General features: G+C 52.0%; 1 protein-coding gene, 2 long non-coding RNA genes and 1 pseudogene across 4 annotated transcripts in view; 2 read left to right on the top strand and 2 right to left on the bottom strand.

Moving 5' to 3' along the window:
- Nucleotides 1-333: 333 nt before the first annotated feature.
- The window catches only part of LOC137157197 (uncharacterized), a 43,403-nt gene continuing 20,195 nt past the window's right edge, over nucleotides 334-23,541 (bottom strand). The window contains exons 6-7 of the long non-coding RNA XR_010921030.1: nucleotides 21,171-21,367; nucleotides 334-778 (exon numbers count right to left, since the gene is read on the bottom strand). This is a non-coding gene — a long non-coding RNA (uncharacterized lncRNA). The remainder of the gene's footprint in view (nucleotides 779-21,170; nucleotides 21,368-23,541) is intronic.
- Nucleotides 2,403-20,033, top strand: MYL9 (myosin light chain 9). 2 transcript variants are annotated; one of them, XM_067554448.1, is made up of 4 exons: nucleotides 2,403-2,501; nucleotides 13,423-13,629; nucleotides 16,846-17,007; nucleotides 18,063-20,033. In XM_067554448.1, exons 2-4 carry the CDS (start codon nucleotides 13,446-13,448, stop codon nucleotides 18,233-18,235), a joined length of 519 nt encoding a protein of 172 aa, XP_067410549.1. In that variant the 5' UTR covers nucleotides 2,403-2,501; nucleotides 13,423-13,445; the 3' UTR covers nucleotides 18,236-20,033. The 2 variants fall into 2 exon arrangements, with proteins under 2 accessions (XP_067410549.1, XP_067410550.1); XM_067554449.1 differs by lacking the exon at nucleotides 2,403-2,501 and adding an exon at nucleotides 2,903-3,515.
- On the bottom strand, nucleotides 3,171-8,435 carry LOC137157198 (uncharacterized). Its single transcript, XR_010921031.1, has 3 exons — nucleotides 8,310-8,435; nucleotides 4,503-4,677; nucleotides 3,171-3,702 (listed from the first exon to the last, which is right to left on the bottom strand). It is a non-coding gene; the product is annotated as an uncharacterized lncRNA (long non-coding RNA).
- On the top strand, nucleotides 14,816-14,915 carry LOC137157410 (U6 spliceosomal RNA; annotated as a pseudogene).

Below are 23,541 nucleotides of genomic sequence, written 5' to 3'. Positions count from 1 at the left end.
GGTGACGATCCCTCCCTGTCTCCTGTAGGGACCAGCCAGCTACAAACAGTGCTTCTGATAACCCACACTGGTTATCAAGAAGCCAGGACACTAATACACACAGTCCCCTTTACTGCATTCCAGTCTCCAGCTCCCAATCAGCCACTAGGTCCAGTAAAGAGACCAGTTATTTAAACTCTATGTTCTTTACCAAAAGGTTCCTCCTGACCCCCAAAGGGTCAGCCACAGTGCCAGCTCAATATAAGTTTGGATCTTACCCAAAATCCCCTGCTGCCAGCCAATCCTTTAGTAACTAAAACTAAAGGTTTATTATAAAAAGAAAGGAACAAACAATAAGAGAAATGTTAAAGGATTAAAGCAATCAGATACATACAAATGATTTGAAAGTCCATATGCATCAAGTTTCTAGAAGAATTGTGGAGTTTGCAGGCTCATATAGTCCCTCTGGTATGCATCCAGTACCTGGATGGGTCTCAGTCCTTTGTTTCACAGCTTCAGTTGCAGAGGACTTGATCCAGAGGTAAATAGGTGGCTGAAAGTTGAACCCAACTGAAGACAAGATGGATCCCAGGCCTCTGCTTTTTTATGTCCTCTGACCCTTGCCATGCTGCTTGTGGAATTTCACAAGAACCAAAATGGAGTCCAGAGTCACATGAGTAAATCCTGATGACTCATCAGGTATATCCCTGGCTTCTCCCCCTGGGCCCCTTGCACCTGTGAATCTCTTAATGGGCCATTAAGCAGGCTAGTGCTGCAGTCATCCTGTCTGAGGTGTTACCTAGACAGCACAATTTGAAATACAGATATCTCAGACATATCCATAACTTCCATTACACATATAACACATGCACATAAACATTATCATCTTACTTAGCACATTATAGCCTTTCTAACAGTACCTGACATGGCATATCTCACATAAATTACTACGATTTTGACATACTGATGTCAAACAATATAATAAATGCCCTGCCCTCGCAATCCAGTCAGCGTGACACCCTCTCCACTGGATCATCCATCCTTTCATAGACCACCATGAGCATGGAGGGCTATACCCCAAATACAGAAAGGCTGCTGCATTCAGTTGTACTACAGCCCATGTTACTCCAAAGCTGCCAGGGGGAGGCAGAAAACTTTCTTACCATCTGTTAAGGCTATTTCTACATCAGGCTTCTTTGCTCCAGATTTCCCATTGTTAGCTTCAGTGGTTCAATTCCCCTGAAGGTACCAAGATTGTGAGCACTAATGTAGATAAGACACTGGCAACAGCCAGCATTTTGAGCACTATGTTATGTAAGAATGAGCGTACCTACCTCTTTTACAGCACTTTTCATCAATAGAACTCCAAGTGTTTTACAGAGCATCATTATTGTCATTTTACATATGGGGAAACTGAGGCACAGAGCCATGCAGGGACATGCCCAAGGTCACCCAGAAATCCAGTAGCAGAGCCAGGAAGAGACCTCAGGTTGCTTGAGGCCCCAGGGTTAGATAAGGAGGCCACCTGTCCTGTTTTAACATGGACAGTCTTCTTTTTGGGTGCTTTGTCCCCTGGCCGGGACTCAGAAAAACAGGATGTGATGTTATCCGGTATCGGACAGGGGCCACCATTTTGAAAAGCACGCCGCTCCGCCACCCCCGCTAGCATGAACTGCTTGCATTGTGCGTGTGAGATCAGGCTGGTGGGAGTGGGGTCATGCTGGTTTGGGTGGGCCCATGCCATTCCTGGAAGTACTGGAATGCCCGGTATTCGAGGAATGCGTGAGTGGCCACCCTAGGGTTAGATGACTTGCTGCTTTAACTGCCGATAGACACCTGGAATCTTGTGTATGGGGAAGCTCACAGCTACTCCAGTCCCAGTGTCTCCCAGCAGGAGTCGCTGTGGGTAACAGAGCAGGATCACTAGCTGTGGGGCTAATATAAACCTAAACAGCACCTTTGGTGTGCAAGGAAACAGCTGGAACAAGCCCCATTCTGACTGCGCACTGGAAATACCTCTCAGAGCAGCGTGCAGAGAGTTCCCATCCTTTTATTGTGACACCTTTGTTTAAAAGTCATGTACCAAAAATACCCCAACAACCTGAAGTTCTCCTTGCAAGCCCCTTATAAAGGAAGCTGCATCTCCCCAAGGAGTCGGGCTCTCACTGCAGACAGAGCATTGCTCGCCAGGCTGCAGGCCCTCTCTGCTGCTTTTTCCATCAGCATTTCATCTATATAAGGCAGCAGCATCTCTTTCTCTCTTTTCCCCCCTCTCCTCTTGTTCTTATATCCCAAACTCCAGCATCCACAGCTGGGCTGCTGCCACAGGCTCAGCATTCTTTTGCCTTGTATGGCCAAATCCTTGGGGGTGGGTGGGAACAATTTAGGTAAACTCTATCCTCCATTGGCTGCCTTTGCCATATGACCCAGCTCCTTCTAGCCAGGGAGATTAAAACAGCTAGTTAATTTCTTCTATTTGCAGGAGTCAGAAACGCCTGAGATCTTAACTGTTTCTGACACAGGTAAGGGCTTTTCCATTGATTCACTTTGCATGTGGTGTGGTTTCCTGGGGGCAGCTAAGGTGTGTCACGGATGAAATCAGGGGGTGCGGGAAGATTCCCAGAAAACTGCTCACTTACATTTTCGAGTTGCAAGTTAAAAGCTCCCAGCAGTTTTAGGACTGAACGTGAGTCAGTGGACCATGACCAGAGCTCTGTAGCATCAGAACCTCCCAGGGAAAGAAGTGGGGTCCAATCAAGAACACCCTCTTTGCTTAAATAGATTCTGACCTCCTGTAATAGGTTGTGTGAGTCCTTTTCCACCACAGGAAAGGGTATTCTGGCAGAGGGTTCCTGGTCCTCTTAGCATTTCATTGCAGAAAAGGAAAGAAAGTTGGAGTCAGATAAGAATGCTGCCCTCTGTGCTGTCAGGAGTTACACGGGAGGAAATGCGTCTATGCCTTGGTTAATTGTTTATCAGTCTAGGGAGCAAATAGACATGCATAGAAGGAAATGAGCCACACCCACGTCTGAGTTCTTATACAGTTGGCATGGGCTGGGATCTGCCCAACAGCCCCGGAATAGAGCGCTCAGCTGGGGATTGGAACTTGAGGAGTGCAGGGGCTTTGCTGGAGTTGCTGCCGGTTGTCTTCTCTGCCCGCAGAGTTGCCAGCAGAGATTCACATTCCCAGCAGTCCTGTCTGAGTTTGCACTAGAAGGGAAGGAAACCTCCAGATCCGTGTTATGACGGCTTAGCCTCTTCCCTTTCCTCAGGGAAGAAGTTAAAGCAGGGTGTGTTTTTGGGGGCGTGAGTATGGTCTGGTGGTGGTGCCGTGGCGGGGGGCTCACCTACCAATACCTGTTACAGCAGCAAAGAAGCCTGGCTGGCATTGCCAGGGAGGGACAGCAGCCAGACATGGCTCTGTCACTGCCGGGATGTGACAGGAGCAGGGAGACAGTGACGGGAACAGGCAGAGCTCTTCACTCTCACAGCAAGGCCTCTCAACACTTACTCCTCCAGACAGCTCGCTAAAGTTTGTGAGTACATACTTGCCGGGCCCCGTTGGCCATCACAGAGATGAGACGAGCAGGTAGATCAGCGATGACAGAGCAGGACACAGCCCTGATTGCTCAGCCGCTGACACTCAGCCTTGGCAGGCGTTGGCAGTGCTCTCTGTTGGGGTGACCTGCTGACCCTGGAGAGCTTCCCCTAGGAAGCTTCAATCTAAGGCAAGCAAAAGGGACCTGGAATCAGAGCTGTTGTTAGCACCCTGCAATGCACTGAAACAAGATGGGCCTTTCCGTCTGCTTCCCCGCTCGCTGTTGGGGCCTGCCTCTGGGTTTCTTTGGTGACCTTTATTTCTGCCTGGAATGTTGTTTTCTCCCATGTCCTTTTGCAGATGGCAAGACAAGATCCTGGCACACATGCACATTGCCCTCTCTTGGGTGATCCCACAGTGATCTCAGAGATCTACTTAGTGTGATCTATTGAGCGACCTGAGCAATAAATTACCTTGAGGAAGAAAAACTTCACGTCACTCCCTTAATCTGAAAGCCTTATCTACACTAAAACTTAGGTCAACCCAGCTACATTGCTCAGGGCTCTGAAAAACTTCACAGTAATGTAGTTAGGTTGACCTAACCGCCTTTGTAGACCCAGCTAGGTAATGAAAGGATTTTTCCATCAGCTAAGCTATCGCCTCTTGAGGGGGTGGATTGACTGCCAAGTGTCTCCACCACAGCAGCATAGCCACAGCTGTGCCGCTGGAGCGTTTGTACTGTCCCCAGTGCCTGGGGTATCTTTTGTCCTGTTCAGACAAGGCTCATCAGAACTTGACATCTGGCTGGCTTTCTAGTCCCAAGTACTTTCCTCCATTGAGCCCCTTGCTGAGTGTCTGTATGTGGGGAATATTAGAGGGGTGTTACAATAGTATCGGGAAGGTTGGTAAACATGTAACCCTAGGAGGAAGAGGAGGCGGGCGCAGCTTTCTCCCATGTGAGACAGCTCCAGGAGTGAACGCTCACTTGTTACCGAAGATGGTTGTGTTTCCTTGGGCATTTAAATTCTTTACCCATCACTGTGGGAATGTTCTGTGACCGTGTCGCCAGTAGGAGGAGTAAAATATCTCGCTGTGCTTCCAAATCCTCCTCCTCCTCCTCTCACTTGCCTGGGCCAGGTTCCGCTCCCTAAGAATTTCTTCTAGGAGGGAATAAAAAAATCTAGGTCAGGATTTTCTGCATGGCAAGGACAAGGTCACCAAAAGCCCCTCCCTTAAAACCCGGGATAAAACCTGCGCTCTCCAGAGCTTTCAAAGGTGATGTCAGGCTGTTCTAGGAGAGTAGCCAAAAGCACCCCCCACGCTTGGCTCCCAGGTACTGCATCCAGACCCTCAATAGGTGGGCACAGAAATCCAACACAGGTTTTTTGCCTCCAAAAAGGTCTTGCCCCGGAGTTGACTCCATGAGGGCCCAGAAGAGGTACTCAGGGTCCTTTCCTTCTTTACTGAGAAAGAATTAACCGTAGCGCAGATGGCCTGGGAGTGCGGGCCTTGTTCATTATGGAACAGACACAGGGAAAGCCCAGAGTGGTTTATTTTGTGCTTAGCTGGAATCAGCATGGCTTGCAGATGGCAGCTGGGCTTTCGTACTCCAAGGATCCCCAAGGGAGGGGGCTCCCGGTGGGTGCGGAGGAAGCCGCGAGGGAGCTGGCTGTGTTACCCCATTGCTGGTGATGACATTGGCGAGTTCCTGTTGGTTTTTGGGGAGCTTCTATAGTGTGACACTCCCTGCAGGCAGGATGATTGGATCCTTGCTGTCCGCTGAAAACACGGTTTGTATGGATCATTCAAGAACCACTGTCACACTCTGGCAAGCTTTGACTGGTGGATTATTTTATCAGCAACCCATTAATCTGCCCTGAGTTTTCTTCCCCAAGTGGTGCTGGCAGCCTGAAAGTGTTGCCCAAACATTAGTAACCTCTCTCCCATCTTCCCATTTTACTGAGCCACAAGAGATCCACTGGACCAGTAGAAACTCTGGTAGAACAGAGACACTCCCCTAAGGTTGTGTCTATACTAGAAATTTTGCCCTTTGCATTTCCCATCGTTGCAGCTCCCCATTGGCAGACTGGAGTTTCTGCAGCCATCTGGCCCCCCAGTTATTGTTACAGGGACCCAGCATGTGCTGGGTGCTCTCCAAGACACACAGATAGACACTGTCCCAGCCATACAGAGTCTTGCTATCTAACTGCAACATGCCGAGTCAGGGCATCAAGCAATAGGGAGGGGTTGGGAGGGAAGGAGGGATGATCAGCTGTGTGCACTTCTTGGTGCTTCATTTACGTTGTTCTTTAAATAACTTTATTTTTATCATCATGTCCTCGTGGGCCTTGGGGAAGGAGTGTGTGTTCTAGGGGGACGAGGCGGCGGCTTGGAGGACCTGGTTACTCTCCCTTATTCATTCTGCACCATAGATCTGCAGGGTGCATAACAGACAGTCCCAACCAAGGAACTTGCCACCCCAGAGAGTCCTGTTCCGACACCTTTCCTCCCGCTCATCGGTGCTTGCTCGCCTACGGAGTTCCATCAACAGCAACGCCTTGCTCATTGCATGTGAGGGCTGCCCAGACAGGCCCCGTGTTGGCCGTCACATCCGGAGGTGCCGACAGCCAGTGGGGAGGGTGGGATAAGGAAAGGGGGAGAGCTACGTCCATTTGTGAGCCCCCGATTGTTAGCTGCAGGAATGCAGGGTAGTCTGCAAATACTGCTGCACTTCCTCCACCTCGCCCCGTGGCTCCTGGTGCACATCGGCATCGTGCGTGAATACACGTCTACAATAGAGGTGCAGCCCCTCGGTGCACAGCAAGGGCCCCATCAGAGGGCAGAGAGCATCTCCCTGCTGCCAAGACCTGATGTCTCTCTCCTGGGAAATCATAGTTAGGTGCTCCACGTCTTCTCCCCGCAGTCGGTGTTGTTGCGCTGAGAAACATACCCCCGTGCCACAGAAGGCACAGAGCAGCCCCCCGAGCTGGTGTGCCACAGAGGGAAGCGGTGGTAGCCAGAATGGATCAGGAACACGTCATTCCTCAGAAAGGGGAGAGCTCACAATGCCCTTTCCCTGGGCTGAGCTGCTCCCTGGGCTGTCCAAATACTAAGGTCTCCTGTAGTGTTTCCTCAGCAGCCAAAGTGCTAGGGCTGGGAACTGGGGCGATAAGAGGAGCTCTTCATTCAGCAGAACTAAGGGTGAGAGCACCAGAAGCGTGGTGGCGGGAGGAAGCTGAGCAGACGGGAGGAGAAGCCAGGGGAGGTGATGGCTGCTGACACTACAAGCCTGCCCCAGTGCAATACTTGGGTGCTGTGTTGCTACGTCAGACGGCACTGTAACATGGTGGTAACATGGCGTTGGAGGCTCAGAGGCCTGGTCTGTTCTCAGATTGGTGAGGCAGCCTCCCACCAGCACAGCTGCGGCGAGAGGAAGCTGCTCCAGCAGGATGCAGTGCGAGACCAGGGCCAGGCAGCGGGGAGCGTTTTTAGATGACATGGTGGTTCAGAGCCCTGCACCCCTATGGCCCTAGCGGCCCGCACCAGTGCAGCTTCGCTGGGGAAGGGAAGGGGAACAGGAGCCGCGAAAGAAGAAAGAAAGGGGGAAAATACACAGCAAACCGAGGAGGAGAAAGCAAATAGAATGAGACAGGAGAAAACAGGAGAGACTGGATGGCGGCTGTGCCAAGGCATGGCAGGAAAGATGAGAGAAGGGTGCTTATATGCCAGTCTAGCACATGCAGACAGGCTCCCCTGCCCTACAGGCATCCTGATCCACCTGGGCTTGCAGACGCTGAAGAGATCCTAGCCCTATAGGGTCTGACAGTCCCAAAGGCCTCGTCAGGTTTGTCAATAGCAACAACCCAGCTGCAAAGAACAGTTCGCATGAGGTGGCCAGAACAGTTGGGGTATATTTCCTGGCACGTAGCACTGACTGGCATCATGGCATTGTGTTGCCTAATGCAACATGACACGGTGCCTGCACTTCTTTGTGTCCCATGCTACGTAAGCCAGGAACGCAGGCGGGCGTATTCCCTGGTCCAGCGCAGGGGGCACACACCCATTATAACAATACTCTGCACTTTCCCCCATGGAGCTCAAAGCACTTTGCAAACACAGAGGCACAGAGGGATGAAGTGGCTTGCCCAAAGCCATCACACAGAAGGCTCTGAACAGCATGCAGCTGTCCTGACTCCCAGTCCTGTGCTTTAACCACTAGGCATGCTGAACTTGATCAGCCAGCAGGCCTGAGACACAGATCCACATACAACGGGCTACGAGCGAGGAGGCCCCCGCCCCTCCCGTTCTCATCCTGCCTCTCCTGCTGGCTTGTTAAGCTATGCTGGGCAGGTTGCTTGAAAATTGGGGGCTACACAACTGCTCTACATCTGGGTGCCCAGCTTGAAACTGCTGGCTTTCCCACTGAAGACAATGGCAGTTGTGGTTGCACTTCTGAAAAACAGGCCCTCGATGTCTCAGTTTGGGCACCCAAAATAGGTGGACACTTGGAAACATGCCCCCTGTGCCGCCTTGGCCTCAGTTTTCCGATCTGCAAAATGGGGGGCCGGGGGGAAGCGGCATGATACCGACCTACTTCCCCACAGGGGTTGGGAGGACTCAGCTGTGTGAAGCATGATATAAGTGCCCGCTGTTATTACAACTAACTGGTTAGTAACTTTGCTGGGTTATAGCCTCCTGTGATGGCGCTGAGGGGAAGGAAGCAGTTGTGATCCACCAGAGCCAGCTTGTGGCAAACATAACAGTGGATTCCTCCCTACCTGGGGGCTTTTACCTGCAGGTAGCGGGAGATGCATCACAGCCTTGAACTCCATCTCTCCCTCCAGGAGATTGGCCGAAGTAGGCCTCTCCTAGGGCCCCACTGCTGTGCTAGGTAGCTGGGCTTTGAACTCCGTGATCATTGTGGGCCTGGAGTTTGCTGCTAGTGCAGCACACACCCAGCAGCTGCCCCACGGTCTTGTGTACAGAAGAAAGCTGCAGTGGCTGACAGATACATTCCTTTAAAAATCAAGTCAGTGAAATTGGTGCCAGGTGCGTAGATGCTCTTGTTCTGGCTGCAGAATGGCTTTATTTGGTATAGCTGAAGTCAATAAGGAAGAGACTTGTGCCCTTCTCAGTGTAATTGAGTCAGTTTAAAACCAAACCTCTGTAAGTCTGAGAGTGGACAAGAAGATAGAAACCTCCAGGAGTCAGGAAGGTCCCATGATTCCTGGGTTCGTTGACCTTCCCCGCCCCAGCCCTTGCTCTGTGGGTTCTCTGTTTGAGGAGATCTCCTCTGAAGGATATTGCTGGCTAATGCTTTATCTCCAGTATTGTTGCCATGCCCACAAAGACTTGCTGGTTGAATCTGTCAGTGGCTCTATGCTGTTAAATGGACTCTCCCCGCTGGGTGCTGCATTACCTAGCCTGTTAGCTCCTGGCACGCTGGCATCCCCAAGAGGTGTGAATGCAGGTGGCAGACAGTGAGCCATGCTATTAGCTGGTGTAATGCATCTACACCAGCTGAGCGTCTGGCCCAGTGTGCTTAGCTGTGAGAGCAGGGACTGAGTCACTGAGATGCAGGATCCGATGGGGGTGAGAAGGGCAGATGTTGCTAGATGTGAGGAGGAGGTGGCAGGTGGATTTTTGGTAGTGAAGAGGGAAGCATATCAGGAGAAAGAGAGCTGGTAGGAGCCCAGGGTGCACAATGGGAGCTGAGACGATGAGATGAGAGGAGTTAAGATCCAGAGCCAGGCGTAGCTGGCTGGGACGTTGTTACCAAATATTTTTTATTTGCAAAATGTCAATTTGTGGAAATCAGAACTTTTGAAGAAAGGCATCCCAGGTCCAGGATGAAATGACCAGCCAGGGAAAGCCCCGCCCTGCACTAGCCAGTGGCACAGTGTTAAGGCATTCACCTGCGGTATGGGAAAGCTGGGTCTAACTCCACAGCCTGTGCTCTCTCTTGTATGTTCTTTCATGAAGCATTTCCAAAGGTCTCATTCTCACTTCACATCTGAATGAAAATAAACGTCAAAGCCGTGACTTTTTCATGCAATGGAATACTTATTTTCTGGCCCACCCTAGTGCCAGGGAAGAGGGGTGGGGAGCATGGCAGCGCAGGGGGGGAGGAATGGGAGGGCATGGAGATAGCGAATCAGGGCCAAAGTCTCCCCTGTGCTGGTGCAGGTGCCAGGATGGAAGGGAGACAAGGTGGATGAGGTGATACCTTTTATTGGACCAACTTCTGTTGGTGAAAGAGTCAAGCTTTCGAGCTACACCAAGCTCTGCTTCACGTTTGGGAAAGGAATTCCCAGCCACCCAGCAAAATGCAAGGTGGAACAGATGGGTTAGCACAAGTCGTTAGCACATATTGGAAGGGACCATTCAAGGCAGAGTGGCCCATTCACACCTCTGCAGCCATACAACAAAAAGAAGGGGCGGGTGGTTTACAGATTGTTGTAATGAGCCATGAATCCTCTTCAGTCTGGGATTTTTGGTATCTAGCAGAGTTGGTGAATTTCAGCTTCCAGGCTCCTCTTTCGAGAATGAGGCCGGGCAGGTCAGCTATGGAGCGATGGCTTTGTGAAAAGCTGACATGGTCTTGGTGTCTTACCATTTTCCTGCGTGAGGTCATTCGGCAGCTGCCCTAACTCGCGCTCCTGTTACGACAGCCACAACGGGCCACTGTGGGGCGCAGGTGTGCCCTGGCTATGCTTCCCACACCCACCCACAGCTTTCTGTGGTGGTGATGCACAGCCCCCAGGATGAGGGACTGTTCCCTGTGACACCTGTCCTACCTCCCCTGTGCACCAGCTTAACTGGCGAAAGGAGCAACAACGACTCGAGTCCCTCAGTTGGCAGGTGAGGTATAAAGCCAGGCAGGAATCAGTCAGTTAGGGTGGGCTGATGGCACCATTAACTGAGCTCTCAGGTGGTAACTGACCAGGTGAAGTGGACTAGGTGGGCAGGGAGTCCATCCAGCTGCAAGGAAGATGCCTTGTAGGAGCGCAGGTGATGTGACTAGAGGTTACCAGAGCAATTAAATCTGTCAGCAGAGGAGCAGGGGAAGAGCCGCAACCAGGCTGCTGAAAAAAAATTCAGCTCTGTAGCAGCCTGTTCACACTGAGTTGATATCATAACTGGATAGAGTAATGTGACTGGTGCTGGGGGCAATCCCCAGCCAATGGGCAGGCAGGGCAGTTGCCAGCAGAGCTGGTGGGAGTTAGAAAGCAGACCGGGCATGAGATGACACCCGCAGCCCCCCCTGGCGGATGCTGCAGAGGTGCTGGTAGGGAGGGGCCAGGCGTCGTCCCTGCTGGCTGCAATGCCACATGCCCTGCCTAGGAGCTGGCACTGGCAGAAACAGCGACTGCCCTCAGAGCTCCCACGGCCCTGCAAGGAGACGGGAAGGAGGCAATGTGGGTGAGCTGAGCGCCTGGTGCTCTGAGAGCCATAACTGTTAATTTCTCCCTGGCTCAGGGTCGCCAACCCCAAACATTCGAAAATCGTGAGTGTCACCAACCCCATACCAGCCTGCCTGCGTGGTACCGCACCCCAGATGGGGCAGAGCCCGTCAATGCAAGCGTGCCTGAGGATGCTGCCCCGCAGGGTGCTGGGCGCCCCGTGCTGAGCGTAAAGCAGAGAGCTCTCTGCAAGGAGGGGCTTAGTTTAGCCCAATTAGGCTTAAATTGCAGTTGTTTTTTTTTAAAAAGTCCTTTCTTGCTGAGGATTACAGCTCAGGCCTTAACGCCACTTGGTGCCATGGGACCCCCTAACCCTAGGGGATACAGCTGCAGGGATGAGCCTCGCTCTGCAAGCCACTCTCTGGCTAAACAAAGGGGGGGGAATGGAATGCTAGGAATCTGCAAGGAGCAGATAACCAACTTCCTGCTTGTTCCTAACACAGGGCCAGCCCCTGGGAAGGCAGCCCAGAGCCCAGGCCTTGTTTGTGAGTCTTTCTTTGTGTGTTTAAAGTGTATAAGGAAACCAGATCACTGCAGGGCTTTGTGATGGAGGAGCTGGAAGAGGAAGATGGCTGGTCTCTTTCCCTCATAATGGTAACTCCTTGCACGTCTACAACTCCTTCCGTGCAAAGATCTTAATGATGGGGACACCCTGCCTGACCTCAGGGGTTGCCCTTGGGCTCAGGGGACCATGGTCAGTAACAGGCAGTTGTACAGCATGCCACTGGCCAGGCCCCCTCCAACCATGGAGCCCCATCTCCCCAGGATCCTGAGAGATGCATGTCTCTGGTACAGGACTCTTCTGGTTAAGGATGGGCCAAATTGTGTTTTCATGCACACGCACGGGGGGCAGAGGAGTGACACCAAGCTGAAACCAGCGGCAGTGGGAGCCAAATCTGGCACGCTTCAAAAGTGCCCACAGTGCGACGTCCCTCCCTGGAGGGGCGAGTGGGGGTTTGTTGTACAAGGAGCTGACGCACCAAGACACTTGAGCCTTGATCCAGGACCCTCCCGGCCCTGAGCAAGTGGCTCTCGCAGAAGAGAGGGATCCCCGTGGTTGAGCTGCTGGGTGCTCAGCCAGAAGCCTCTCTCTCCTGACCAGCCTAAAGAGAGAGGCCGCAAAGGACAGTTTGGAGCCTGAGACCAGCTGGTACAGCCGGTGCCCTGCTGACCTACAGATCTGGAGTGAGCATGGGTGGCTCAGTGTGAGATCGGACTTTGAAAAAGGTCTAGAAAAAGGCCAGTGTAGATACAGGTAGAGGAGCAGCCTTGCCTGTACCTCAGCAGGTGTAGGGCACAGCTGTGGGAATGCTAGTGCAGACTGGCCACCGGTGCTTTAACCATTAACCCTCAGAGCCCTGGAGCCCTACTGCCAGCAGCTCTGCCACCATGGCTAGGGCTGGTGCTCGTGCAATCATGAGGAAACTTAGGGTAGCCAAGGCCAATTTGCCACCCAGTAGGAATCTCACATCAGGTCATGGCTGTTACGTTCACGGCACACACGCAGAAGTTAGGAAAAAACCCCAAATACTCTTATGGGATGGCTGCACCGTAGCATGACTTCATTTTTTTGAATTCAGAATCCTAACGTACAAGAACCAAAACCCCAGAGAGACAAAGCAGGCAGCTTCAGAAGGCAGGGAGCTACCACTCACCCCAATTTGATCGACGCTGACTCTTTGCAGACTCCACCAGATCATCACGTGGCTACCTGCAGAGAGCCCTTGCCTGCAGGCAGGACCAGGAAACGCTTTACAATTTAAAGTGATGTCCCGTCATCTTAACCATTTCCAGTACATCCCAATAACTAAACTTCCCCGCCACATAGAAGAGCAGTGGGTCTCACCCTCTTCCATACCATGCCCCTGTGTAACCAGAAAAAACAGCGTCAGCCCCCACCCCAGAGCTATGAGGAGACGGGTGGTCGGGGGAAGCCCCGTATCACAACACAATCTGCTGAAATTCACATGGGACTGTTTTACCGCAAGGGTTCAACATTAGATCCAGGGCATCCCTCAATGGGGGAAAAATCCAGGTGTTTGCTCTTTCCTCTGTGCACCCATTGCAGCAATATTGAATTCTAAGGGAATGGCCACCCCCCAGCGTCCCTTATAATCAGTATCACTTTGCCTGGGTCACAGAATGATTGATTAATTAATTAATTAAAGCTAATTAATTAAATCACCCTCCCCCCCCCCCCATACATTGTGATGTGTTGTCCTGGGTGAGAAGAGTTAGGGAAATAAAATTATCCCCATTTTACTGATGGGGAAGCCACGGGACAGGACAGTTAAGTGACTGGTCTGGTTGCATGGCCAGCGAAGAAATCAGGAACAAAACCCACGTAGCCTGACTCCCAGCTTTGCCCCTGCTGTAATCACGCAGATCTACTGCTCCCCTCCATTCGGTGAGTCTCCTTTCTGCTTTCTCTGTCTTGCTCAGGAGGTAGATCACCAACTGCCAAGATGTCCAGCAAGAGAGCCAAGGCCAAGACCACCAAGAAGCGCCCCCAGCGTGCCACTTCCAATGTCTTTGCCATGTTTGACCAGTCGCAAATCCAGGAGTTCAAGGAGGCTTTCAACATGATTGACCAGAACCGCGACGGCTTCATCGACAAGGAGGATCTGCACGACATGCTGGCGTCTCTAGGTAACAAGCGCCAATCCAACAGGGTGCCCAGGCTGATCAGCTGGTGGGCCAAAGGGACCGTGCTTGGGCAAAGGGACCAACCCTTCCCTTCTGTACATATTTGACAATGACTCTACCTTGAAGGTCTCTGACCTCTTCTGCCTCACCCTCCTATTTAAATAAACTGTCTCCCCAGGGGAACTGGCAGCAGAGTTGAATTGAGGCGGGGGAGAAGGGGCTTATCTATACCAGGAATCGCTCACCTACAGCAGGGGTTTGCGCTGGTGTAGCTGGGTCAGTGTTGCTTCATCAGTGCAAACCTCTACTATAGGTCAGCTACACTGGTGAAAAAAATGGCTTGCTGCAGTGGGAGTCACAAGCATTACCTTGATCCATGTTCTGATGGTCTTTGGAGGAGCGAGCCCCCTCCCCCATTGCTTGCATTCAACTAACAACAAAGGAAATGCTAATATCCCCCGGGGAGCCCAAACTACAGTGAGAAATGCCATGGGGGGTATTTCCAGGCAGAGCTGGTGCTAGCCATAAGCAGACTAAGCAATTGCTTAGGGCCCCGGGCAGCTCAAGCGGGCCCCTTATTAATTATTAGTATGTGGGAGGGGAGGAAATATTCCTGCTTAGGGCCTCCAGTGAGCTAGCATTGGCCCTGTTTCCAGGACATCAGGTGAGAATGGGAAGACCTGGATCTATTCCAAACTCTGCCATCAACTCGCTTTGTGACCTTGGGCAAGTCACTGCCCTGCTGTACCTCAGTTTCCCCATCCGTAGAATGGGATAATGATTCCCCTGCCTCCTTAGTCTAGTGCACTGAGATCAGTGGGTGAAAAGGACTGGGCAAGCGCTCAGTATTATTACGGCTCGTACCCCACGGCACACGCCTGGGTGTGTTGCTTGCTGCCCTGCTCTCATTGCTCCCCAGCAGTCCCCTTCTCCATCTCCGCTTCCCCCACCCCGACTTCCAGCCATTTGAATAGGGAGCATCAAGCTGAGCTGAAGTGGCAGGAGGGAGGCGGGACCATCTTCTTTGGAGATGCAAATGCATCAAAAGAAGAGCAAGCTCTCCGGAGCCTTCCCAAAGGTGCACCTTTCCCAATGAGCCTCCCAGCCAGCCCTGCCCCGGCTTGTTTGGCAGGTCATCCAGCACAAAGGCTCTCTGGGGAGGGGAGAGGAGCAGAGCCCAAGCCTTCAGCTTGTTCTGACTTGCAAGGTTTGCCTGAAGGAGACAGAGAAGATTAGCATGGCCCCTGCGCAAGGCTGACACGCAAATTCGTGAAGCGTTCCCTCCCCACCCTAAGTTCTTTCTTCTTAGCCGCAGGCCATGTCTCAGTGGCCTCTCTCCTCTTTCTTCCCTGCCTCTGCAGTCCCTCTTGAGGTCTATCAATGATTGACCTGGCTCCCGAACCTGTTCTGTGAAGGCCTAGTCCAGCCAGGCAGGAGAGCCCCCCGCCCCCCCCAGTCCCCACTAACTGCACAAAAAAGGCAGGAGAAGAGGGGTTGGGCTAAGAATTCAAAAGGTGGGTTTTGAAGCCGGGCATAAAGAGAGATGTTTCCAGCTCCACCCACCAGAGGGCACTAAACTGTACACACTGACACTGCTGGTAAAGGAGCAGCAGTGAGATGGAATTGGTCTGAGATGGAATTGGTTTGGAAGACCTGAATGAAGGAGACCAAGGAATAGTTTTGTCAGACCGTGTTGCCCCTCGCTCTCTGTGCAGCAGTCAGGGGCAGATTGGGATTGTTTCCACTCAGTTGGTGAATCAAACTAATCTGAGGACATTTGTCATGAATGTAACTCCCCCTCGAGGCCAGCCATTCAGAGTTTGAACGCCAGCGCTCCAGCCATTGTGTGACCCATTTCCTTGAGCGGACTGGAGGGACGCTTATGGTCCAGTATCTGGTGCGAGCACTCACGGAAAGCAAGCAGAACCCTGGCACCGCAGCCACACGGGTGCTGGTACCGCACAGCTTTCTGATGGCGACAGACGGATGCCAAAGGCGTGTGAATGTGGCCGAAATGAGCTCGCTTAAAAGTGAAAAGAAATATTCACGAGCATTTTTTTGCATTATTCGCCTGGCCGTGCTACTCAGCTAGGAGGGCAGACCAGTGTCCAAACCTGGAGAGTAACACTTTCAAAAGGAGATAAGGCCTGGTGCGAGGGAGTTGGGTGCCTATGTACCTTTAAGGATCTGGGCCTAATGGAGAAGCCTTAGGCCTTGTCTACACTACAAAATTAAGTCGACATAACTTACGTTGACGGACAGCCACCGCAGTAATTAAAGCAGTGGTTGATGTCCACACTTGCTTCTTCTGTCGGGGTTGACAGCTGCCCCCCTCCCTGGTGCTGACAGCTCGGTCTGTCCATGCCAGGGCGTCAGTGCCAAGGCGGGGGCCAGCTGTGAGCCCGTGCCCCACTGACAGTGCCAGAGAGGGGGCGGGCGGACAGCCAACGGGGGATGTAAGTTACGCAGCGTCTACATGACACTGCGTTGCCCTAACCACATCAGTGTAAGTGCCCTGCCTTGCGGGGAGATGGAGTTGTTATGTCGGCGCAGCGGCTGACTTGCTTGGGCGGAAGCAGCATTCTAGTGTAGACACTGCCACACTTAGGCTGATGTAAGCGCCTTGCTTCCACCAAACTCTGCAGTGTAGCCCAATCCTTAGTCCATTGCAGGGACGTTAGTGTCTTTGAAGTCGCTGCCTCCTGCTTTTATCGTCCAGTCCAGGCAGGACAAAACAGGGCTTAGAACAAAGGGGCGGAGAAGGTACAGACTGGGGATCCTCCAGATGGGTCTGAAATGCAGCCTGCGGGCCAAATGGTGCCAGCTGATTAAGTCCCAAATTGTCTGAATACACGGAAAGATCCAGCTAGATCCTGGCCCCTGCACCCCAGACATTCCTGGGCTGGAGGCCTCATTTCCGCCTCAGAAGAGCACTTTGGTGTCCCCGAGTCATGCGCTTGCCTTGGTTTGTGTATAGTGGTTCGAACAAGGACCTGGGAGGCAGCTCTCCTGGGTTCTATTCCTGGCTCTGTCACTGACTTGCTGGGCGACCTTGGGCCAGTCGCTTCACTTCTGTGCCTCAGTTTCCCCACCTATAAAATGGGGAACAATCATCCCCATGGGTCATGAGGCTTTAATTGTGTTTCAAGCACTCAGAGCCCCTGGGCTGGGCAGCCCTAGGAGTGCAGCAGCTCACCCTGTGCTGGTTCTGTGCGGCAGGGAAGAACCCCACCGACGAGTACCTGGAGGGCATGATGAGCGAGGCGCCGGGCCCCATCAACTTCACCATGTTCCTCACCATGTTCGGAGAGAAGCTGAACGGCACCGACCCAGAAGACGTCATCCGCAACGCCTTCGCCTGCTTCGACGAGGATGCAACAGGTATGGCGACGGGGGCCAGGCTCGCTGTGCCGACAGCCCCACGCCAGCCAGTGTAGTGGGCACAGCAGTGCTGCTGCAGTGAGAGAGATCTCTGCTCCCCCGGTGCAGGGCTCCCAGGCAGGCGTGTGTGAGCTAACCACGGTGGCTGCCTTTAACCCAGGGTTGAGGGTCCGGAAAAGAGAAAGGCTCCTGTATACCTTGGAAAATCTGGTCCTAAGCCAGTTATCTGATATCTCAGAGGTTTGGAGCCCATCCAGTGACCAGCCCAAGGGAGCAGCCTTTCACCCTAGTTCAAAAGCCTGACAATCTCACAAACAGAGCCAGACACAGCATCCCTGCCCTCCCTTGGGCCATGTGTGTCTGCAGAGCAAAAGCGTGACACTCTTTGCTCGGAGCCGCCTGGCAGGGAAATAGCTGGGGGTCCGGAGAGCTGCGGTGGAGGGGCACTGTCAGAGCTGCAGGGGAGGCCACAGAAGCACGGACTCAGAAAACACTGCCTGCTGGGGGAGCTCTGGCTGCAGAGGCCCTTCCAGGAGGAGGTGCTGATCCTTTGGGTTCCTTCGGAGAGCCGTCCTCTCCCCTTTCAGGCCCTCCGGACTCACCCTGGCAGCGCGAATCCCAGGCGCGGGCACCGTCCCGCTCTCCGTGCCCTCCAGGGTAGCTTTTCACACTGCGCTGACCTGGGCAAAGGGCTTCCTGTCCCTAAGGGGCTCAAATGTGAGCCTTCGGCCACCCGTTCGCAGCAGCTCTCGGCCCATCGTGGTGCTGTCGTTAAAATTTACAGCCCGGTGCCCTGGGTCCCTGGAATCTCCATACCACATAGATAGGGCTGGCAGAATCCACAAACCCACAGTTGCACTCTTGGACCAGTCTCCTTAGAAACCCTCCATTCCCCCCGCTGGGTCGTCCCAGGGCTTTCTCTGGCCAGTGCTTCCTAGGGGCCGGGTCAGAGATCTGTTCCCTGGCTCCCTTCTCTCAGGCGCTCCAGGAACCAATGTTAACTTCACCTCCTTTATTCTTCCTCCGCCCTGCCATCCGTTCCCCCCCACGTGCAGGTTTCATTCACGAAGACCATCTGCGGGAGCTGCTCACCACCATGGGGGACAGGTTCACGGACGAGGAGGTGGACGAGATGTACCGAGAGGCCCCCATCGACCAGAAAGGCAACTTCAACTACGTGGAATTCACCCGCATTCTGAAGCACGGAGCCAAAGACAAAGACGACTAGACCCGGGCGGCGCCGACTCTCCCCCACTCCCCCTCCCGGCGGTACACTCGCCATGCCCCTCCTCCCTGAACCCCCGGCCTGCCTCTGGCCCAAAGTCACAGCGGGCTGACCCCCTGGGAAATGCCTTAAAGCACATTACACGAGGCCTTAACCCTGCTCTGTGTTAGGGAGGAGCTGGCACGCACTCACATGCCCCTCCCATGACAAGATTCATCGTCACGCTCCTGTCCCTCAGCTTGCTGGGGCATGGCAACCATTCCTAGATTCCGCCGATCTCCTTTGCTGCAGGTCAGTCCATTCGGCTCCCGTTCCCCCAAAGATCTGACCTCCAGAATCCGAGTGCTGCATGGGGCAATGACCAGAGGGAAGGGGATGGTTACCAGGGACTCATCTGACCAAGTGCAGTAGAATTTGACAATGTGTCCATGACACAGGGCCACCCAACGTGTGACCTGCTACAAACTCCTGACAAGGCCTGACAAGGAGATTGCTGCTTAGCCCTGGGCCATTGAGTCTCTTCCCAACAACCACCAGCCCGACCCTCTCCTATTTCAGAGCATGCTTATACTAAAGCTACTAGAAGTTCTGTTCTGCAACATCCACTGGGAATCCCTCCTTGCCCTTGCACATCCTGCCTGACTGCCCCACCCCACCCCACCCCACCCCATTCTGCACGCCTCATAATTTGCACTTAGATAGCACCTTTCAGCTGTGGAGAGCAGAGCACATTGACGCCTGCGCAGCGGAGCTCACATTGCCCTCTTGTGTATTTTCCCTGCCATGCCCCAGCCTGTCCAGCACAGATTCTTGCAGTGGGGTGGACCAGGGACGGGAGGGGAGGGTCCCTCTACTGGGTGATGGTGGTGGGGTGCTGCATGATAGATGGAGCATGCACCCAAAGCATTCCTGGGGGTGGCTTTGCCATGCCCAAATCTTGCAATCACACCAGCCAAGGGTAGGACACGTTCTCTTGCTGTCAAACCATTCTGCTGGGGACTGACATTTGTGCTTCTAATTAGCCTCTCTCGATGAGGAACAATAAAATCCGGCCAGGCATTTTACCTTGATGAGACTGTTTACTCATAGTCCCCAGCGGTTAGCCTGCCATTTCAGTCCTGACTTTTCCCAGGGTCACAGACCATAAAACAAGAGCCTTCCCCTGCATTAAGCCAGTCACAGCTGCTGTCCCCAGACAGGGTCTGTCTCTGAGTGGAACACCCACTGGAATGAATGAATGAATGAAGTTCCCAATGTGCACGCTACACCTGGACTCAGAGATAGCAGAACATGGGATTTGCCAGAATGGATAAGAGCCTTGATCCATCCAGCCCCAGGTCCTGCCTCCCATCTCGGTCAATATCCAGTGCTTCAGAGGCAGGTGGGATTTCCCCATGTCACACCTCGCCAGCAGTGCCATGCTGGGTATGTAAAGTAGAAAACCTCTTGCATTCCTCTAGACAGCCATTTTCCACCCTGACACATGTGCTTTGACTACCCTCTCTCTTTGCATACACATCCTCAAATATTATCCAGCCTGATTCCCAGGATATATCACGTAAGATGCAGGAGATCATAAATCCATATAAAATAGCTCCATTCATTTTCCAGCAGTTACTATCCAATACAATTCCAGACCCTAAGAACAGTGACAAGGAAAGGAATATACAACTGCCCCATCTGGTTTTTAAATTTTGTTTTCTATTTGAATTATTGTGTTTTTGTGGCTTTAGACTCTGTGATTTAGGGGATTCAGAAAATTGAAGTTACCTATAAAATATAAAGGATATAATACAAACGAGTCCATGTGTACAATTACCTTATTTACCAGGTCTCCGTCTTCTTTTACTGCACATGGTAGATCTATGTCTTTGATTTAGCTTGTCCTAAGCATACATCTCCATATACTCTAGTTACGAAGGTCTTCTGGAAATTTAAGCCACGTTTTTGCTCAGCCTAAGTTTCTTGGTCTGTCCTTGTCAACTGACGTACCTGGTCACTCCCTTTATAAGACACACAACTCATTGCAGTTGAGAGGCTGTTTTTAAACACAGGGAGCTGATATGAAAATATGCCAGTTTGTCTGTTTAAATCAAGAGTGACCTAAGAGTGTTGAAAACTAGCTGTGAGAGACACATGCATCTTTGCAGCTATGAGGATTCCTAAATGCTGCACCTGCCACCAAGCCAATTAGACATCTCCATCTTAAGCCCAATTTCAATGTCCATGGTTTCAGACCCGCTAGAATATTTGCAATAGCAGATGCCTCATTAATATCTAAAAATGCTCTATGAGCTGAATTCTATGATGATAAGAACCAATTTAAGAGCCTGGATGATGAATGGAGGCATGCCAGAGATACGAACGTAGATAGCCCTGACTGTGCCCAATAGCAGAAGATGCATTCTCTCCCTTCTTGCGTGACAGTTCCCCATAGTAAAAGAGAACACACCCTAATGGTTCTTGCAAGCCAGAGAAAGGTTATTTTCTGGGATAGGGTGAAGCACGGGGCTCAAAGGGGATAATGCTGACAACAGTGATGATAGAATCCCCGTGAAAAGCTCTCACTAAACGCAGCTGCCCGTGAGATGCCAGAGCACAGCTTGCGGGCATTGAATTCTAGACTTGGCCTCCTCTGGACCTCTGCAGATTGTGGGTGCATATCCTGAAGGGATGGGACCCGCAAATGGTTACCAGGCTAATGCTCTTTTGCACCTCTTGGTCTTTGCAACAGCATACTGAGCGCAATCCATAAGAAATTAAGAATCAGGGGACATCAGCAACTCCTGTTAAAATAACTACAGCTCTCTTCCTTTCGGCAACTGAGGTCCTGCAATGACTTATGCACATGAGGCGTCCCATTAACTTCCCTGGGACAACTCGCATATCTATGTCCTTGTGAGATCAGGGTTTATGTCTGCATCCCGGGTACACTCACCTCCGTGGGGCCCCGGTGACTTGAAGTGTAGGGGAGCCCCACCTCTGTTTTAACAGCCTCTCTGCAGCATGATAAAGCCTTCAACATGTCCAAAACTTTGGGGTCCCATGACATGGAGTCACATATGATCACCGACCCAGGAGATGATGATGTTGTTACTTGGGCTCCTGGTCCAGCTGCAGCTGTGCAGACAGGGTCTAAGGGATGAAACTACAACTTTAAAAACAGTTCACATTAAAGTCCTGGCTGCAGGGGAAGTTCCTTGGGGCATCCTCCCTTTAACAAAGCACAGTTGTTCCATGTTAATTAGCCAGAGACCTGCTGGAGGTTTCAGCGCTGCACCCGGACACATGCCAGAATGCAGAAGAACGTGTTACCCAGCCTGCAGTGCCAGGAGATGCCAGAATGCAGATTAGCTCAAGCACAGAAGTGTCTGCCCAGGAAAATTCCCATGGGCATCAACTGAAAGGCACAGGCATTCCCTTGAACAGTGTTCGTTGCCACCTGACCTGATCATCAAAGGGGCCTGCAGGGCAATATGCCTACCTTACTGATTGCTGACTCATAGGCCCCAGTGTGGAGGAGGGGCAGAAGAGGGTTTTGTTTTTTTTCTTTCCTAAGAGGCCCTTTCCCCAGCCAGGGGTATCTCTGTGTGCGAGCATGTGCAGAAATTCAGGCCTCCCTTGTCTCTAGTCAGAGTTGCACCATTTTAGCTCAATTCCTTTTTCATGCTGATTTAGTTAAACTAGCACAAAATCCTTTGTGGCTACCCTGAGATTGATTTTAGCCTGGTTTGTATCACTTCTGATTAACCCCGTCAACTTTCAGGCTGTTCAGATTAGTGAAATGGTTACCCCATGTTTCACATGCGTTTTCACCAGATCCTTGAGTGCAGTATGCTTCTCAAGGCCCCAACATTTCCAGGGCACAAGAATTCTCCATATCACTTCCACCCCCCCACCGATCACTTTGCAAATCTACTTCCAGTTTAATATTTCTCCATGTCATCGCTTTCAAATTTCACACAGAAGCCCTCCTGAGTAACAAAGACTGTTGTTTTGTCCTCTCTCATCAAAGAGACAAGCAGATGCTCAGCTGGTCAGGAGTGGCCAGGGAGCTGGTCCACTCTTCCGTGCAGGGGCTGTCTTTTACTATGGTCAGGTCTGCACTACGGGTGCTCCTGCAGCACCGCTGTGGCGCTCCAACTGCCTCTGCAGCGCTGTAGTGTAGATGTTTCCTACAGCAACAGAAGGGGTTTTTCCTTTGGTGGAGTTAATCCATCTCTCCGAGGTGGTAGCTAGGTGGATGGGAGCTGCAAGCCTCCCCATGCCTACCAGGTTTTAGGTCAACCAAACTACGGAGGTCAAGGCACAAACTTTTTCACAGCCCTGAGTAACGCTGTTAGGTCAATCTAATTTTTAAGTATAGACCAGGCCTCAGTGTTTGTACAGCACCTAGCACAGGTGGGAGGGGCTGAGCTCAGCCAGGGCCCTCTGATGCTAGTGCAGTACTAAGAATAATTAATAATAAGTGCATGGTGGTCCCATCTCCAGAAGCAGCGCGGGGGTCCATGCTGGACCCTGCATTCTCCTGCTGTGGGACTTTAAACTGGATATTTTGGGGCAGCCACAAAGAGAAAATCAAGATCCTCTTCTTCTCTGATCAGCCCTGCCCCTGCTCCTCCTCTCCCCAGTATCTGTGGCTCCCCACTCTGCTATGCCCAGTGAGGAAGCAGAAAGCAGGGGGTGTAGTGAGAGAACAGGAGCTGCCCCAAGAAGGGTCACTAGTGGCTAGAGGTAAACGCTGGCCAGGGAGAACTTTTTTTTATTCCCCCACTCTTTCCTCGGCAAGGACTCCACCACTGAGAACAGTGCGTCTGGTTAGGCCCTGCCTACACTATGGCTCTCACCAAGTCAGGGAACCTGGTTGCAACAATTAAATGACAGAGCATAGCTGTAAACAGTGGGTTGCCAGAATCTAGGTTAAACCCACACAACCCCACTCCCACACTGGTTTCTATACCGTCTCCATGACCAGAACATACGTGTGCCTGAACGGCTTCAGATCCCTTTAGTGGGACATAGCTAGGTCCTGTCTAATCTACAGTTTTTAAACTGTGTTGTAACCATGTCCTCTGCTCGGTTATAATTGTAGTGCCAATGGAGGCTAGCTATATGTCCTCCTATCTGTGCCGCTGCATCCAACGGCACCAGATAAGCCCATTAGCTGGTGGTTTGTGTTAAAATTAACAGTGGAAGGGAGTTAAAAATATTGATGTTTAAAAATCAGGCATCAGAGCTAAAGGGACACAGTCAACTGAAAATAACCTCACTTCTGCTGATAACATTCTACCCGCTTCTGACACAAGTAA

The sequence above is a fragment of the Emydura macquarii genome, unplaced genomic scaffold (genome assembly GCF_026122565.2).
Source record: "Emydura macquarii macquarii isolate MOO-44397 ecotype Brisbane River unplaced genomic scaffold, CSIRO-AGI_Emac_v2 contig_1483, whole genome shotgun sequence".
Lineage (NCBI taxonomy): Eukaryota > Metazoa > Chordata > Testudines > Chelidae > Emydura > Emydura macquarii.
Note: the sequence above shows the minus strand (reverse complement) of the source record. Positions and strands in the feature narration are given on the sequence as shown.

Bases quoted from the DNA above. Each gene is read 5' to 3' on its own strand.
- MYL9 (XM_067554448.1), top strand. From the start codon at position 13,446: ATGTCCAGCAAGAGAGCCAAGGCCAAGACCACCAAGAAGCGCCCCCAG. The intron at 13,630-16,845 runs GTAACAAGCGCC...TCTGTGCGGCAG, and splicing joins CGACATGCTGGCGTCTCTAG to GGAAGAACCCCACCGACGAG. The intron at 17,008-18,062 runs GTATGGCGACGG...CCCCACGTGCAG, and splicing joins CTTCGACGAGGATGCAACAG to GTTTCATTCACGAAGACCAT.